The sequence below is a fragment of the Corvus hawaiiensis genome, chromosome 15 (genome assembly GCF_020740725.1).
Source record: "Corvus hawaiiensis isolate bCorHaw1 chromosome 15, bCorHaw1.pri.cur, whole genome shotgun sequence".
Classification (NCBI taxonomy): domain Eukaryota; kingdom Metazoa; phylum Chordata; class Aves; order Passeriformes; family Corvidae; genus Corvus; species Corvus hawaiiensis.
In genome coordinates, this window is record NC_063227.1 from 2,292,328 (window position 1) to 2,309,312 (window position 16,985).

Consider the following 16,985-nt stretch of genomic DNA (forward strand, 5'->3'; position numbering starts at 1 on the left):
CCCAGCAACCTTCCTGCAGCCACCTCTGCAGGGGCACTGTGGTCTGGGGCTTGGCTGAGGGGGAGGAGGATGAAGACGAGCCCTTGGGGAGGGGCAGTAAAGCACTGGCAACCTGCCTGCACCTCCATTAATTCTCTGGGGTGGCTGTAGCAAAGTTAATAGTATTAAAAAGAGCCACATTTAAGGAGCCGCTAAGGAGTGAGATGAGTTGTTTATGATTAAATTAAATTCATATGAAAACTAATGACCTGCCAGTGTAAGCCTTGAGTAACTTTATAATGTAATTAAAAGCCCAACGGGGGAAGAGAGCTGTGGTTATGCCACGTGTTGAGGAGCTGCTGGGAAGACGGAGGCCACGGGTAAGTGCTGATGTAGAGAAGCGCCTGGTCACTGCCCCGGCTCCTCTGCTGGCACAAAGGCACAGCTGGACACGGAGTGTGGCAGAGGAGGGAGTGCCAGGAGCAGAGGTGGGTGTGGTTGGTCAGCTCCTGGCTCACAGGGATAGAATCATGGACTGGTTTGGGTTGGAAGGGACCTTAAAAATCATCCCGTTCCATGGGCAGGGACACCTCCTGCTATCTCAGGTTGCTCCAAGCCCCGCCCAACCTGGCCGCGGACACTTCCAGGGATGGAACTTCCCTGGACAACCTGTGCCAGTGCCTCACCGTGCTCACGGTAGAGAATTCCTGCCTGATACCCAATCTTAATCTACTCTCAGTTCGGAGCCATTCCCCCTTCCTGTCGCTACACGCCCTTGTACACAGTCTCTCCACGCAGGTATGCGGCTTGTCCTGACCAAGACAGACCTTTCCCTGCTCATCCCCTGCATCCTTTAGGGACGCGGCTGCTGGCGGCCAACCCACAGCCGCCTTGGGGCTCTTGTGGCGGGACAAGAGCGGGGTGCAGAACCAACACGAGGTAGCGGAGCGCAAGCGGGGCAAGCCGGGACCCCTCCCCGGGAGGGACCGGCGGGCGCTGCGCCCTCTGAAACATCTCTCTCCTCCGGCGCTGAGCTCGGACGCGGAGCGGACACACCGAGGGACGCTCGCTGCCGGCCGCCCCTTTAAGCGGGCGGCGGTGGGGCCGCCCCGCCGGCCGGGATAGGCCGGGCCGGGCCGGGGCCGCCTCCCGCCCCCGGAGCGGGCGGCGCGGGGAGGCTCGGCCGCGCTGCAGCCTCCGGTCCCGGCGGCGAGCGCCAGAGCGTCCCCGCTCCCCGCGGTGTGAGGGGCACGGCGGCGGCGATGCCCAGGCGGAGCATCGCCGAGGTGAAGGTGCTGGACGTGCAGAAGCGGCGCATCCCCAACAAGCACTATGTGAGTGCCCCAGCCCGGCCCTGGGCGAACAAAGGCCGGGCGCTGCCGGCCCCGCTCCCGCGCGGAGCTCCGGGAAGGGAGGACGGAGGAGGAGGAGGAGGGCGGCAGCGCTGCCGGGAGTGCTTCTCACTGGTGTCCCGTGGGGGTCCCGCGGTGCCCCCTGCCAGCGTGGGGATGCTCCGCCGCTGCCCCCCAGACGCCGCTCCCGGTGCCGACCCGCGGGGGATGCCCGGGGGATGCGGGCGGGGGTTGCGCGCATCGGGCAGCGGCCACGGGCGAAAGCGTCCCCGCGTCAGTGGCTTGGCACCGGGGCCGTGGGACCTGTTGGTCGCAGAGTCCCGGGGCAAGGGACCACCCGGCTCCTGCTTTCTGCTCCCTGGGTAGTGCTCGGTCCCTAGGAAGGATCCCTCGTGTCCCCTGCATCCTGCCCAGCGCCTTCCTGCGTGCTCCGGGGCATCTTCCAAACTGTTGTGGGTTTGGCTATTTTTGAAGGTGGTTTTCTTTTTTCTTTTTTCTTTTTTTTCTTTTTTTTTTTTTTTTATGATTTAAACTTTGGTGTGTTTCCAGGCACCCGTGGAGAGCTTGTGGGTGGATCTTGGTAACAGCCGTAAAACAAAGACCAAAATGTTCTTCCCTCCCGTTTTGCCTTAGACCAGGGTGACCCAGTGACACACTGTTCGTGGCACATTTGGGTTGTGCGGATTTGGTGTTTGCTCTGCCTGGAGTCTGTTGTCAGAAGAGCCAGGCTTTCAGAGCTCTTGGGAGATCAAGGGCTTCTCCAGGTCCCCTCGGCTGGCCTGTGGCATTGAGCAACAACTGGAGGAAAGCCGAGGGCAGCCAGCTCCAGGAGGGGAGGGCAGAGGGGTCTCTCCTTACATCAGGGATGCGGCGTGGCTGCTGCCACCCACCTCCTTATCACCCCTTCTTCCTGCTGCCCTGGCCTGGAGCTTTATCAGCCCTGGCTGAGCCTGGCGCCGGCTCCAGATGTGCCCTTTTCCTGCCGTGTCCACCCCGGCCTTACTCATCGCGGCTGTGCCGTGCCCGCCGCTCCGGAGCAGCGCGTACGTGCGGAGCTTTGTGCGCTGCTGTTTGTCTTGGCGGATCCGGGGCTTCGCCGTCAGGTCCCGTAACGAGGCCGGGCTGGGATGGTCTGTGGCAGCTCCTCTGCTCTCGCTTCGGCCCCTCCTGTGCGCCTCAGCAGCGGTGTCCCCACGGCTGGGCCACGCACCCCGAGTGCCGCACACGACCTGCTTTGTGCGCTGTCCCTGCTCGCCCTCCGCCCGTCATGGAGAAGTCGGGTGGAGTTGGGCATAGCACAAATAATCCCTGTGAGGCTGGAAAACTGGGACAGCGATGTTTTCTGAGCAGAGAGCTGGATGGCGGGGCCATGGGTGGAGACACCGGAGCTCCGGGAGCGGTGGGAGAAGGCGGCTGCTCACGGTCCGTGACAGCTGTGCAGCCCGGCCGTTCGGCCTCCTCAGCGGATCCCTCTGCCTCCAGCCTTTCCCTGGACTTGTCTTGGACCGAATTCCAGCAGCGGGAGCCAGCGTGGCTCGCAGAGGGCTGAGCCCAGGGAGGGGCCGGCAGCCTGCAGGCAGCTGCATCCCCTGAGCAGCGCTGGAGTGATGGGAGCGCTCGCCTTGCTGGAGGAATCAATAGAACCAGGCGGATTCACAAAGCCAGTTAATTATATGAAACCAAAACCTTTTTTTTTTTTTTTTTCCCCCCCTTCCTCCTCCTGCGAAGAGAGGGAGAGGCAGCAAATCATGGCTGAATCATCTGTAGGCAGTGGCTGGTGGCACAGTGTGAATCCGAGGCCACCACCAAGTGTCCGTGTAAAACCTTTGCCCTCTGCCTTCTTCCTGTGAGCACAGATGTGCTCTGCTCCGTCCCTGAGGCAGCTCTCCTGTCCCTGGGGAGGCTGGAGGAGCACGCTGGCTTTTCCTCCTGTTGCTCCTGTGGTGACCTGCCCTGCTCGGGCTCCTCTGCATCAGGTGGAGGCTTCTCTTTGCTGGACAAAGGTGCGCTTGTGTTGCTCGTGTGAGGCCACAGAACAAAGTTATGAATTCCACTTTCCCAGAAAAGTGAGATCGAGCCAGTGTTTCAACGTCCTTGTTGCACCTGCAGTGGGGAGAGCTGGCTCTATTCAGGCTGCTGTGGTTTGCCTTTCACCTGGGTAATTGATACAAAAAGAATTGCATTGCCTGAGACAAAAAGCTGGTTTTTTGCAGCTCTGCTATGAAGCAGGAGGCACAATATTTCCCCAAACGGCAGGGCAAGGACCCAGCAAGGTGCTGGGCAGGATTTGGGTAGCTGGCTACAGGTGCTGAGCTGGGATTCAGCTGGGGACCCAAGCACAGCCCTGTGCCCTCTAACTCCACTTGTGTTTTAAAGCTTTTTTTCATGGGCATTACCCGAGGCAGTGAGAAATCCTTGTGCAGGTGTTTGTTGCAGGATGCTCTGGCTCTTTGCAGCCCATTATCCAAGGAAAAAGGCGACTCCATCCTTCAGGCAGTGGCTGAGGTAATGTTTTCAGTAACATTTCCCATCCAATCCTATGTGAAGTGATCACAGTTCAGGGATGCTGCCAGAGAGGCCTCCGGGGCCATCCTGCAAATCTGAGAAGGCAAAGTCCAAGAGTAAAGTTTAAAAATAATCATTGTGAGAGACAGAGTAGCAGACTGTCATTTCTCTGGTCTGGCCAAGTCTCTGATAAATGAATGTTTATTCAGAAAAGACCCAAAACAAAGCCATAGTTGACACAGACTGGATTTTCCTTTAAAGGACTTCACGCGGGACCTTTTTATAGTGTTGTGTTTGTTATTCTCGAGTAGAAGCCCTAAAATAAAGCTTTTTCCTACTAAATCCAGATTTGGGTGGTTTTCTTTCCCTTGGGCAAGCTTCAGGATATTTTGTTCTGATACAGCTGCAATGTGTGTGTTTGTATGTGTTAATAGCAATGCCTTTGAATCCCGTCTCCATTTCTGCCTACCAGGAACATTTCCATAGTCACACAGGTTTAAATAGTTGTTCTGGAGCACCATCCAAAATCCAACATATCCATTCAGTAGGAAAGAGAGAGCAGCATGCTGTTTGGGTGGGTTCATTTATTGGGAAGGCTGGGTTATGTTCTCACTCCCAGCCTCCATGTATCCATGAAAAGGGGAAATTTAAAAGAAGTGTGCAGCATTTATTTTGCAAGCCCAGTGAACAAGATGGCAAAACTTCCAACAAGGTGAAGACCTCATTTGTGGCAGCTTCGTTGTGAAAGTAATTAACAGTGTGTGGTGGAATCTGGTTGATAGAATCTACAGGTATTTTAAAACAAATTTGAGGAGAACCACATTCAAAAAGTGAAGGTGTTACATTTTTGATGTGGAATCTGTGCTGTGATGGGAGGTTAGGGTTAGGGTTTTCTGTGGTTTCATTCCTCATCCAGCCCAGCCCCATTTCTTATCTGGAACCGATTATGGAGTGTTTGAATGACAAGAGGACAGAGCTGCCAATCTACAGCCTCAGTAGTTCCTTGGTGCCTTATATTTGTAGAGCTGAAGGTGTTTCTGAGGAACTCGTGCCCCATGGACTGTGTTTTGTGGTGCTCTGGTTGCCCAGCTGGAGCGGAGCTCGGTGGGCACTTGGCACGGTGTCACCTGGTACAGCTGAGTTATTCCCCTGGATTTTCGGTGTTATTTCTGCCCTTGTGAATCATTCTGGCTTCAAAGGGGCACCAGGGGATGACTCCCCCTGTGCTGTCTCCACGGGAAGGGTGACCATGCCCTTGGTATGGTGGGAATGTCCTGTGGGCAGCCGGAGGAGCTGAGTGAGGCAGGAGGAGGTTGGCATGAGTAGTGTGAAATCCATGCAGTGTCGTGTCCCCAGATAACCAAACTAGGAATGAAAGAGAGCCAGGGGGAAGCTGCAGTCTGACTCTTGGTGGCCTCTAAAGGTTTGAGGGCTTTCTCAGCATCCTTAGTGGTGTTTTGCTGCTGTATCCTGTGGTTGTGCCTTGCCTCATCCCGTTTCCTGTCAGCTGCATGATGCTGTCCCAGCGAGGCAGGCCACAGGCAGGGAGTGTGGTAGGAATTTTGCCGTGTCCTCGTGCCTGGCCCTGCTCTTCTCCCCAGAGCTCACCAGTCTTTTCTCCTCACCTCGGCAGAGTTGGGGTTTAATGGAGCACTCTTAGCTTTGTGGATGAAAACCAGCACTCCAACTCAAATTCTCCTTTGTTTTTCTTCCCCAGTCACGTTACTCAAGGCTGTTGAAAATCTTGAATGTGGAAGGGCCAAATCCTGCCTGGCCCATGTCTGCTGAGGTGGGAGCAGCTCCGTGTGGGAAGCTGATGCTCACACTCGATTCCAGCAGTGAGCCTCAGCACTGGGGCCATCCCTGGCCTCTGCCTGCCCCCAGCTCTCTGACCTTGCTCCCCCACAGCTCAGCTTTGGAGGGTATCTCTGTCTTCTGGCTGTTTCGTGCCGCAGTGGGAAATAGGAAACAGAAGAATCCATACGTGTGACCTTCACTGTGACCGGGGGCAGGTGCTTTTGTTGTGACTGAGGGGTCTGAGCCGGCCCTGCTGGGTTGTCCTTGGGGTCCCTGCCTTTGGCACAGCCTTGTGTGTGTGCCCTTTCCATCCCAGCAGTGCTGGCGCTGTGCTCAGGCCGTGCTGTGCCCTGTCAGGCTGTACAGCAGTGGGTGGGAAGAGGGTACAAATCAAAGGGATCAACTGGAGCGAGGGGAGGCGGCTGCTTTGCAGTCCTGGGTCAGGCTGGTTTGGGTGGTGGTGAAAGTTTGCCTGCCCTGGTGCTTCTCCGTCCCAGTCACCCAGCCCCCTGCAGCTCTGCCTTGCTGCTTCTGCCTCCCCTTTGCCACAGGGCCCGTGGCAGCATCCCTGGTGCCCGGTAGCTGCAGTGCCTTCTCCGTGCCTTCCCCAGGGCCGGCTCAGCCAGCATCACCCTTCTCCCAGTTCCCCAGCCACAAAGCAGCAGTGAGGGGCTCACAAGCTGTCTGCTCGCTGAGCTGGGGGCTGGCTCTCCCTCTCCTGCTCCAAGCTTTGGCATCCCATGGCATGGGAGCCCCCATCTCCCCTCCCCAGCCCTGCAGCCTGCGGCAGCGAAGGCTGATGGAGAGGGGCCAAGCACAGCAGCGTGGTGCCAAGAACTTTCTTTGTTTCCAGCCACCTCCCTCCTTTTTTTTTTTTTTTCTTTTCCTCTTACAATTTCCCACTCCCTTTTCTGTATTAAACCCACTCTGGCTTGGCTGGATTGCTCAGCTCTTTTGGTTTCTCTGCCCCTTTGGGTTTCTCGTGCAGTGGGCGAAGGGAGGGTGAGGCTCTCACATCTCCCCTCGTTTCAGGGTCGAGGTATCGTGGGTGAAATCAAAAGCCTGATGCTTTTGACTGACACTTTTTCCCTTTGCTGGTGAAAGATGCTTTAAATATGTGGAGTTTTCCACAGAGAGGTTTATTGTGCAGAGTCTCCCTGGACCCGAGACCACACAGGCTCCAAGCCTTTGGAAACAGCTCTGCAGACAGCTCTGCCCCCGCTGGAGGCTGTTATGTCTGGAGCTGCTGCAGGAGCTCTGCTGGAGGCTGGGGACCTTCTCTGGTGTCCCTGCATTCCCGTGGAGGTGTCTTTGCAAGTGACCGTGGCATTTCTTTCCACCCTGCCCATGTCTGTGCGCAGGAGTTCTGGGCACAGGGATGCCAGGGAAGCGCCAGGATCGCTGCAGAGCCCCCAGGGAAGGCTGTGCCGTGCCGGGAGAGCCGCCCTTGGCATGGCTGAGCTGCTCCTGGGCTCCGCCTGGCAGAGCTGGATGGTGCTGAGCTTGGGGTGGCCTTGCTGCCTGGTTCAGCTGGGTGCCAGGCAGAGTTCCCAGGCAGTTGCCATCTCTTTGTGGGCTTTCTGTGTGTGTCCCCCAGCCAGGATGCCGTGCAAATAAATCTCCATGCAAAACTTCGGGACACTCCTGTAGGAGGAGAGAAGCTGAAGCTGCAGCTCTAGGTTTTCCTCACCTTCACTCTGCCTTTTTCCTGCTCCCATTTAAGCAGCCCAGGCTGCTTCCCAGCTTGTCCTGGTGTGTTTATGCAAGGAGTCCAGAAGTGATTCTTCTGCGAGGTCACACGGCCTCGTGTTTAAGAACGGGAAACTGGTTCTGTTGTTTTATTTTTTTTTCCAGTATCTGTTCTTAATTTCCTTGCCTCAAGTCAGCAGTTTGAATCAGCTCCTCTCCCTCCCCATGCTGTTGTGTGGGACTTTGTGCCTTTTCGGGAAGAGCAAGACCAAGGATTTGGGAATCGCTCTGGAGCCCTGGGTCCCTTTGAGCAGTGGAAGTCGCCAGGAGCCACTGCTGTGTGCAGCACCAGGGCTCTCCAGCAGCCCCTGGAAAAACCCTTTTGGTGGCTGACTGCTCCCAGGGCTTGCTGCTTCATTTCTTCAAGAGGAAAAGAAAGAGAAAAAGATGAAATCTCTGGCTGCCCTTTTCGCACTGGCTTCTCATCCCCTCTGTCCCCGTGACTCCCATGGCTCTGGATGTGTCTGAGCTGGCTCCTGAAGCCTCCCAGGAGTTCCCTTCCTGCCTGGGCTGCCCTCCTGCCCAGGAGGGATGTCCTGGATCTCCCCGTGGCTCTCTCCTGCCATGAGCTGCCAGCGTGTTCCCCCCGGGAGCTCCCCCTGACAGCTCTGTCACGGTTGGCCAGGTGCCGTTCGCATTTCGTGTAGCAAACTGTCGTTTTTCTGACACTTCCCATCCAAAGGTTTTCAGCCCCATTTCCCACTGGCCCCTTCTCCCTCTGAGAGAGCTGCTGGGGAGGGAACAGCAGTGACAGATGTTGGGAGATGATGGAGGGGACCAAGCTCGTGGTGCCCACTGGGAAGGCGCCCCGGGGATCCCCGGGGCCTCTTTCCACATTATATTTCCATTTAGGGCATTTAGTGTGACTGGGGAGAACCTTGAGCAGTGGTTGGTGGTCCTGATGTCACACTTCTCAAGTGGTCATTTTTAAGTAGTTGGTTTGTGACCATTTCCTTGTAACATAGGGAGTTTGGGAATCCCAAGGAGTCTGGGAGCCCAATCCCAGTGGAGTCTGTTGTATTCGGCCTTGTGCATCTGCAAGTTTCCATTTTCTGTGAAGGATCTGTTCCATTTCTGCCCTCCAAGGGATGGGAGCATGGAGAGGGTTTGGTGGTCATGAGAAACGCTCCTCTGACCTGGCATGAAACAAGATCCACCAGCACCTCAAAAATTGTCCCTGTGGCTTCTGTACCTCCCAGGACTGGAGGCTCTCAGGGCTGGGAGAAGGGTCAGGTGTCCTTTCCAGAGGGAGGGAGGAAGGGGAGCCGCCATTCCTGGCTCTCACCGACTCAGCTCCTTCCCTTCCCTGCTGCAGACCGCACAGCTGGCCCGGGAAGGGCTGTAGATATTTGGATATTTGGGATTTGGACAGCTCGGCTGTTGATTTTGGCCAGGGGCCTTGAGCCCCCTGCCTGGATCCGGCCACCCCTCCCTGCCATCCCCTCGGCTCCCCCATCCCTCAGGAATCCCTGGAGCAGGATCCAAGTGCCAGTCGCCATCCCTGTGGGGGCACACCCCAGAGCTGTGCCAGCTGCAGCCCGGGGAGATCCCCTCTCCACGGAAAAGCCCTGTGGTGGTTTCTCCGTGCGATGTCTCTGAAGGGCCGTGGAGGTCAGAGCTGGAGAAGACCCGTGCAATAACTGCTTCCACGTGTCCTCACCCCCACACGGGCTGGGAAAAAGCCTCTCCTCGGAGCAGCCTCTGCAGGGCAGGGGGCTGAGGGGGCAGCCGATGGGGTGGCTTCTACTGGGAAAAAATTTGGACTATCGAGGTTGCTGCTTCATGGTGGCTGCTCCTGGCAGGACACGGTGCAGTGCCAGGCCAGGAGGGGAAACTTCGGACCGAGTGCAATGGTTTTAAAGCTGTCTTGACCGCTGGAAGTTGGATCATTCCAAAAGCACCTGAGGAAGGGATTTGTGGGTCTGTAGGAGCTTGGTGCCTCATGTCCAGTCCCTCTGGAAGCCCTCGCTGGGTGGCTGAGGGCACTGTTCATCCCTTTCCAAACCTACCGTCGTTGTTGGGTGAGGAGAGCACCAGAGTTGTATTTTCCAGTGGGTGTTTTATTCCTGGGCCAGCAGGGGACTGGATCAGGTAGTGGCAGAGACCAAGATCTGGTGGGGTGGGGCTGTTGGAAGGACGAGGAATATCCACAAGCAGAGAGGAAGTTGGCTTTCCCCAGGTTTTGTGGATACTGAGGAGCTCCCGTTCCCGTGGGCTTCCCCATCTTCTCTGCCTTCCATAAGTCGGTTGAGGAGATAACCCTGGAGACCTCTCTGCTGCTGGAAAGGGCTGTGCAAGAAACTGCTCTCCTGACTCCTGGGAGATGTGCCTTCCAGCAAAACACCAGTGAGCTCAGCCCTGAGGAGAAACGCTCCTTCCCTCTGCTGCAAAGGGCACAAGGAAGCCTGGGGTGCCCTCGGACCTCGTGGCTTTGTTACCCTGAAGAGCTCTGAATTATTTTGGCTCGAGTATATCCATATCCTGATTAAAATCCCAGTCTAATAAGCTGTTGACTCCAAATAAAGGCAGGATAGGAATAAACAAGGAGGAAAAGTTGGCTCCTCCTGCTGCCCCAGTGGAAGGCTCTCTCCAGGCAGGCGGCCAGCGGTGATATAACCCCGAGGAGTGCTGTGGACTGGTAAGAAAACTGGGATATCAGCTGAGCTTCCAGCCCACATGAGCTCATGCTGGCCCAGCAGCAAGTCCTGGGGAGAGGGTAAAGGAGTTTGAACGTGTGTTAACATCGGGTTAACCCTTGGTTTTCTGGTGGGGTGCTGCCTCCCCTGGAGCACAGCGTGGTCCTTCCAGGCCTCCCCAGCTGGAGCGGATGTTGCCTTGGAGAATCCATCTGTGTTCCCTGTGTTCATACAGAGGAAGTGCAGGTCCTTCGTCTCAAAATCAGAGTTTGTAAAGGAAAGCAGAGCAGGGAATGGCTTCAGGCTGAGAGAGTGGGTTTAGATGGGATATTGGGAAGCGATTCTCCCCTGTGAGGTGGTGAGGAAGAAGCACCACAGGGTGCCCAGAGCAGCTGGGGCTGCCCCTGGATCCCTGGCAGTGCCAGGTTGGACACTGGGGCTTGGAGCCACCTGGGACAGTGGAAGGTGTCCCTGCCCATGGCAGGGAGTGTAATTTAAATGATCCTTAAGCTCCCTTTCAACCCAACCCGAGTTCAACAAAAGTGGGCCTTGAATTACTGGTTTGAAAGTAAGGAAGTTGGTTCTTTATTTTGGCAATAAGAACTTGATCCCTCTCGCTGCCTCGTTTTCTGCCTTAATTTGGAAGTGATTCCACTGGGAAGAGTTTGTCACCCCTCAGGAGTGTCCTCACCTCGGTGGCTCAGGCTGCGTCCGCCCTCTGAACAGCAGAGCGAGATTTGAGGTAGATTTTCAGTACAGGACTGGAGCAGGTTTGATAAACTCAAATAATTGAGTGCTGAGCTATCCACGTGAGACTCCTGGTGTTTGAGTTTGGATATGGGTTTAGGATGTTGGTCACATTTCCAGAACCTGGAAAAACGGGCATCTCAGTGGGAAAAACCTTGTGGAACTCCTGCGGGATTCTGTTTTCAATACTAAACCATCAGCATTTAAGAGCCTTCATGCTTGATTCTGCCGGCAGAAGTTCCAGCAGGTCCCTTCACCTGGGCTTCTGCATGTTTTGGTCCTTCTTCAGGGAACTGATACTTGAATTTCTGGTGGAAATACGCACACGAGTTAGGAGAAAAAAAAAATCCCGGTGGTTCTGCTCAGCCAGTCTGTTATCAATTTGAGATCTGTATGGCTTGGGTGTTGCACTGGCACCTCACCAAGGGTTATCTCTGCTCTCTGTGAAAAACAAGGGAGGACATCAGAGCAGTAATTGCCTCATTCTGTGATTTGCTTGTTGTCTTTCAAGGAAGAATTAATGCTGAAATGGGCTGGGTTTGGTGTTTTGTTTTGCACTCATCACCAGTTAAAGCCTGGACATGGGGTCTGTGAATAACCTGCAGTGAATAGGGCTGATTGTGGGGCGTTTTAAGGATCAGGAGGGTGATTTGCACCCCAGCAAGTGTAAGAAACCCAAACCTCGGAGCTGCTCATGGCAAAACAGGTGGAGTTTCAAACCCTGGGGGCTTGAGCTCCTGCAGTCCCAGTCCCAGGGGCCAGGCTGGTGCAGGTGCTGCCCTGGGATCTCAACACCTGCAACTGTAGGTGGGATATCCAAGGTTTAGTTCTTAGCTCCTGTGTCTGGAGGGCTCTGTGCTGTGTTTTTACACTGAAATGTCATTTCACGTTCAATGTGTGCCCCTCTTTGGGGCCACAGAGCTCAGTTCACCACTAGAAATAACCATTTGGTTAAGCTGCAGCAGTGGGGCTCAATAATTTAGGCTTGCCTATGTTGTGGTGTTGCTGAAGTGATCTGAAGTGTTGTCACCCAGCCGTGGGGGCTGCACTGGCGGCTTTTTGGGTTGTGGTGGGGCTTTTTGGGTCCCCTCTCTCTGATTTGTCCCTCTGTCCCTTCCAGGTCTACATCATCAAGGTCACCTGGTCCAATGGAGCCACGGAGGTCATTTACCGGCGGTACAGCAAGTTCTTCGACCTGCAGGTAGAGAATCCTCCAGTTCCTGGGGGTTTGGCTGGGGAGGATGAAAGGCTGAGGTCACCTGAGCAGCTGGGTTCTGCTTTATCTCTGCAGCTGCTGGGGGTTTTATTGGGGGGGGGTGTTTGCTTTGGGGGAGGATTTTGTTAGAGTTAGGTCCAAATTCCATTCCTGTGGCTTTCCCAGCTGCTGTCACAGCAAGTCAGGGCTGCCACTGGAAAACAACTCGATTCCCGGGAGCAGGGCCTGGGGAAGTGCCCGCTCCCCACCCTGGCAGCCCAGAAGGCAGCTGGCAGCAGCTGCTTTGGTACCTGGAGGAGCCAACAAGAAAGATGGAGAGGGATTTTTTACAAGAGCATGAAGTGACAGGATAAGGGGGAATGGCTTCAAACTGAGGGACAGTAGGTTTAGATCAGATATTGGGAAAAAATTCCTCACCTGTGAGGGTGCTGAGGCCCTGGCACAGGGTGCCCAGAGAAGCTGTGGCTGCCCCATCCCTGGAAGTGTCCCAGAAGAGGCTGGATGGAGATGTGAGCAAGCTGGTGTGGTAGAAGATGTCCCTGCCCATGGCAGGGGGTTGTAACAAAGTGATCTGTAAGGTCCCTTCCAACCCAGGCCATTCCATGGTTCTGTGACTTCTTTCCCTCCTGGTGCAGGAGGGAGCCAGGAGGAGAATGGAAGCGGGAGGGAGGAGACTGGAAAGGCAGTTGGGGTGGGCTGGGCTGCAGAAAACCCAAACCAGTGCTCTGGGTGAGCAGGCAAAGGGTGTTTTCTACCTCCTCCTTGGTGGAGATGAGCCAAGGGGTCTGGCTGGGCTTTATGAGCCAGAATGCAAACCGAGCTGCTGGAACAGGCTCTGTGCAGAGGAGAAAAGAAAGCGCACAAAGGGATCTCTGGACTGGCAGCAGCTGCCAGAGGGGCCATTGGAATGCCCTTCCTGGGCTGTTTGTGGCACCAGGGGAGGAGCTGGGCACCCTGTGCCCCCAGAACCCTCTCACGTGAGGCTGTGGGCTGCATTCCAAAGGGGAAGGAGAAAGCCTTTCCTGAGACCTCAGCATGCAGACACAAACACTGCTGAAATTACAGCCTGCCCAGCAGAGCGAGCCCTGGGGAATGCAGATGGCTTTCCCAGCTTCAGCTGGCTTCTCCAAAGTCTGGGATCGGGGCAGAAGCTGCTCGCTGCCATCAGTGGTGCCCTGTCCCCTGCCCAGCAGGACACCTTCAGCAGAGCTGTGGCCGTCACCATGAGCTCACCAGCTTTGGCAGCACCCTGGGCATCCCTGCCCTGCCCTGCACTGCTGCCACACAGCCCCAGCCCCAGGTAGGGTGGCCCAGGCAGGGGTTAAGCTGTGTGCAGCTGCTTGTGTAACCAAGGAAATATTAAAGTAAATAAACAAGGAACAGCTGTTGGGCAGCAGCCAGGGCTGGAAGGAAATGGAACTCGTGCTTCCTTCTCTGCAGCATCTCGTCTTCTCTGGTGCTCCACGGTGGTGGCCAAGCTCGTTCCGTTGTCTGCTGCGAGGGGGGCACGGCCTTTTGGGGCTTTTGTTTGGGGTTTTTGTGCCTCCAGCTGTGCTGTGTCCCTGGGCTGGGGAGGGAATGTGGGGAATCGTGGCTGTCCTCCCTCTCTCCCTCCCCTCCATCCTGGCTGGAGCTGTGCACGCTCCTGAGATGGAAAACGTCGTCACTGGAGCCAGAGGCTCTGCAAAACACCCTGGAGCACCTCTAGATGCAGGAATACTTTATAAATACATATATTTTATATATATATGTATGTATATGTCGTGGTGGAGGTGGGAATGTCTAAAGCAGAGATCTCCCCCCTTTCGTTGCTCCCCTGCAGCTTTTTCTTAAAAAAAAAAAAAATAATAAGAACCACTCCTTTTTGGCTGTGTTGAAAGAATGAAAGAAGCTGTGGTTTTCCTGTTCCTTCCCCCTTATCACACATGCTTCCTGGTGTCCTTATTTTAAACTTGTGGTGCAGGACAGTGGAAATTGGATTGAGAGGCGAGGAGTGAAACAGATCCTCTGAGCACAGTGGAAAAAAATGTTCTAGGTAGGCTTGATAGCACTGACTGTTGCCATTGCTGGAGGCCTTTCTTGTGTGACTCTTGGATGATTCCATGCCAATTTTAGCTCTTTAGGCAGAAGTTTTCCATGCTGGAAATTATTCGTGCCTCTGGTTATTTATAAAAAAAACCCGAAAAATTCCACACAACCCCCCACAAAAGAAGTGAGGGACTGAAACGGTTCAGCTGCTTCTGAAAAAAGCAAGAGGGGAAAATATTTTTCCTAGGTCCAGTTCTGATGATCTTTTTGATGTGCTGGAGGAAGAACTGGAAACTTGAGTCGCAGGTGATCTGTGTGTCAAGAATCTGTCTCTCATGTTATCCAGGGAAAATCCATCCAGATTTATCCATCCTCACAGCCTTGAGCAATCCCAGTACATGCATGTTTAGGTCAGGATATTTGTTCATTTAACAATGTTCCCAGTGGTTCTGGCTGCACTTTCCATGCTCCTGTCAGAGGCTGAGCAGGGTTTGTTTGATCAAGAGCAGCTCTGGCTGCATTTGGGTGAAGGTTGGTGCACCCTCCTTGGCTGTCAGTGGCTGTTCCTTGTCAGGGACATGGAAGCTTCTGGATCCAAGTGGGAGAGAAGAGCTTGGTGGGGCTGAGCCTGGGCTGAGGAGGTGCTGCAGCTCAGCATGTGAGTGGCTGGGGAGTTTCTCCTGATATTCCCAGTGGGGAATCCACAGCTAAAATCATTTGTCACCTTCCATCGTGGCTAAACAATTATTTCAGGAGCAGGGCCAAGGAAAACACGAGCACGCTCAGCACTGACAGCAGAGCCACGGGGCAAAGTGTCCTCCCCTCCCCAGCCAGGCAGGAAGGACACTCCAAACACCCACTGAACCAGGAGTGAAGCCTGGAGTCTGCTGGACTCTGATTCCACAGAATCCTCGAGGCTGGAAAAGAGCTCCAAGGTCAGAGTCCCACCTGTGCCCCATCCCCACCTCGTCCCCAGCCCAGAGCACTGAGTGCCACCTCCAGCCCTTCCTTGGGCACCTCCAGGGATGGGCACTCCAAACCTCCCTGGGCAGCCCCTGCCAAGGCCTGAGCACCCTTTCCATGGGGAAATTCCTTTGCCTTGGAGACATCAGAGCAGCTGCGTTCCCCGTGCTGGAATGAGGAGTGTCAAAAGCCACCTTGCTGGCCACAGTGATGCCACAGGTTCCGGCCAGGAGCATTTGAGGCTTTGCCTGGGCGCTGTGGGCTTGCAGAGCTCTTCTGTTTCCTGTCCTTGGTAGCCAAACCTGACCCTGTCCTGCAGAATGCCAGGCTTCCAGCTCATAGCTGCAGCAGCCTTTGTACCCTGCCTTTCTCTTCCAAGGGTGGCAGGACCTCCTCTTTTCCCCTAATTACCTCTTTCCATTCCTTGGGCCACACCAGGGGCCAGTCACTGTCCCACAGGGAGCTGTCACCTCCTCTCGGGGCTGGTGACCAACACTCGCTCCTGAATTGGGCTCAGCACGAGGCACTGGCTGCTTCCTCCTGGACCCAGGCCCGCAGTTGGAGCAGATGAAGTGGTGGCTCCCATCCCTTGGGAAGTGCTCAGGTCGTGCCCTTTCCTGCTCCAGGGCTGCCATTCCAGGTGCTGAAATTGGGATGAGAATTCTTAAGCCGAGGATCAGCTCCACCTCCTGCTCTTTGCAGGAGCTCAGTGAGCTGGGCAGTGCTCAGGAGGGGTTTTGCTGTGCAGATGCTCTGCCTCTCCTCCTTGTGTTCTCCATGAACGCTTTCTGTCACATGGCAATTTACATGAGAGCAGCTTGGAAGGAAGGAAGGAAGGAAGATAAAATTGTAATTCTGAAGTTTAAAACGTGGTGTAACTGTAGGATTTGTAGTAAATTTGTAACTCTGAGTCCTAAATTCGGTTCTGCATAAATCTCTTTTCTGGAGGAATAATTTCCTTCAAATAGCACTGAGGCTCTTTCACAACGCTCACTGTTCCAGATGTGAGCTGCTGGGAGCAGATGGATGCTGTTCCTAAGAAATAAAGGGAATGGGATTGATGCTTACAGGGATGCCAGCTGTATCCAGGACACTAATTGGGGCTGGCAGGGATGCTGGGAATGTCAGCTGGCATGGAGGGTGGCGATCAGACATGGGAGTGGCTTCTGTGGTGGCCAGAGAGAGAGGATCAGGCTCTGGTCCTGCCTGGGAGATGTTTCCAGCCCTGCCAGAAGTGGAAAAGCCATGGAGTGACTGTGGGACTCACTTGGATCGCGTGGGATGCACCACGTGGGAGGAGCCTGATGAGTTCCTTGGAAGGATCCTCTTGAAACCCTTGGCTGCAAGGAGTGGCACTGCTGGTTACAGAACGGATTCTGGCTGGTCTCTTGTGGTTTCTCATGGAAACCCCCAAAAAGAAACATTTTTTCCCCCCTTTGTCATTCTGAGCTCATCAGGCACGGCTGGCAGTCACTTCAGGTCTTCATGTGACCGAGAGCCACTGTTGTCTTGCTGCACTCCTAAAACATCCTAAATCCAACCCTTTCACACCTTTCCTGCTCTTGCCAGCCCCCCATGGAGCCCCACTCCATGTCCTCAGCATCCTCTGCCTTTTGGCTGCAGCCACATTCTCAGAATCCCAGAATTACTGAGGTTGGAAAAGATCTCTGAGGCCACCAAGTCCAGCCTGTGCCCGGTCCCCACCTCGTCCCCAGCCCGGAGCTCTGAGTGCCACCTCCAGCCCTTCCTTGGGCACCTCCAGGGATGGGCACTCCAAACCTCCCTGGGCAGCCCCTGCCAAGGCCTGAGCACCCTTTCCATGGGGAAATTCCTGCTGCTGTCCACCCTGAGCCTGCCCTGGCCCAGCCTGAGGCCGTTCCCTCTCCTCCTGTCCCTGTTCCCTGGCGGCAGAGCCCGACCCCCCCCCCCAGCTGCCCCCTGGCACGTTTCAGGGATGCCCCTCTTTGGGACAGGTCACCCCTTTAGGAAGGTCAAAACCCTTTCCTTCAGTCC

General features: G+C 55.3%; 1 protein-coding gene across 5 annotated transcripts in view; it reads left to right on the forward strand.

Moving 5' to 3' along the window:
* The first annotated feature begins 1,167 nt into the window (after positions 1-1,167).
* Positions 1,168-16,985, forward strand: part of SH3PXD2B (SH3 and PX domains 2B) — a 60,803-nt gene continuing 44,985 nt past the window's right edge. For 3 of the 5 annotated variants that reach the window (XM_048319978.1, XM_048319979.1, XM_048319983.1), the window contains exons 1-2: positions 1,168-1,313; positions 11,886-11,966. In XM_048319978.1, coding sequence (XP_048175935.1) covers positions 1,242-1,313; positions 11,886-11,966 — 153 coding nt within the window. In that variant the 5' untranslated portion in view covers positions 1,168-1,241. The remainder of the gene's footprint in view (positions 1,314-11,885; positions 11,967-16,985) is intronic. The other 2 variants (XM_048319980.1, XM_048319981.1) reach the window with 1 other exon arrangement.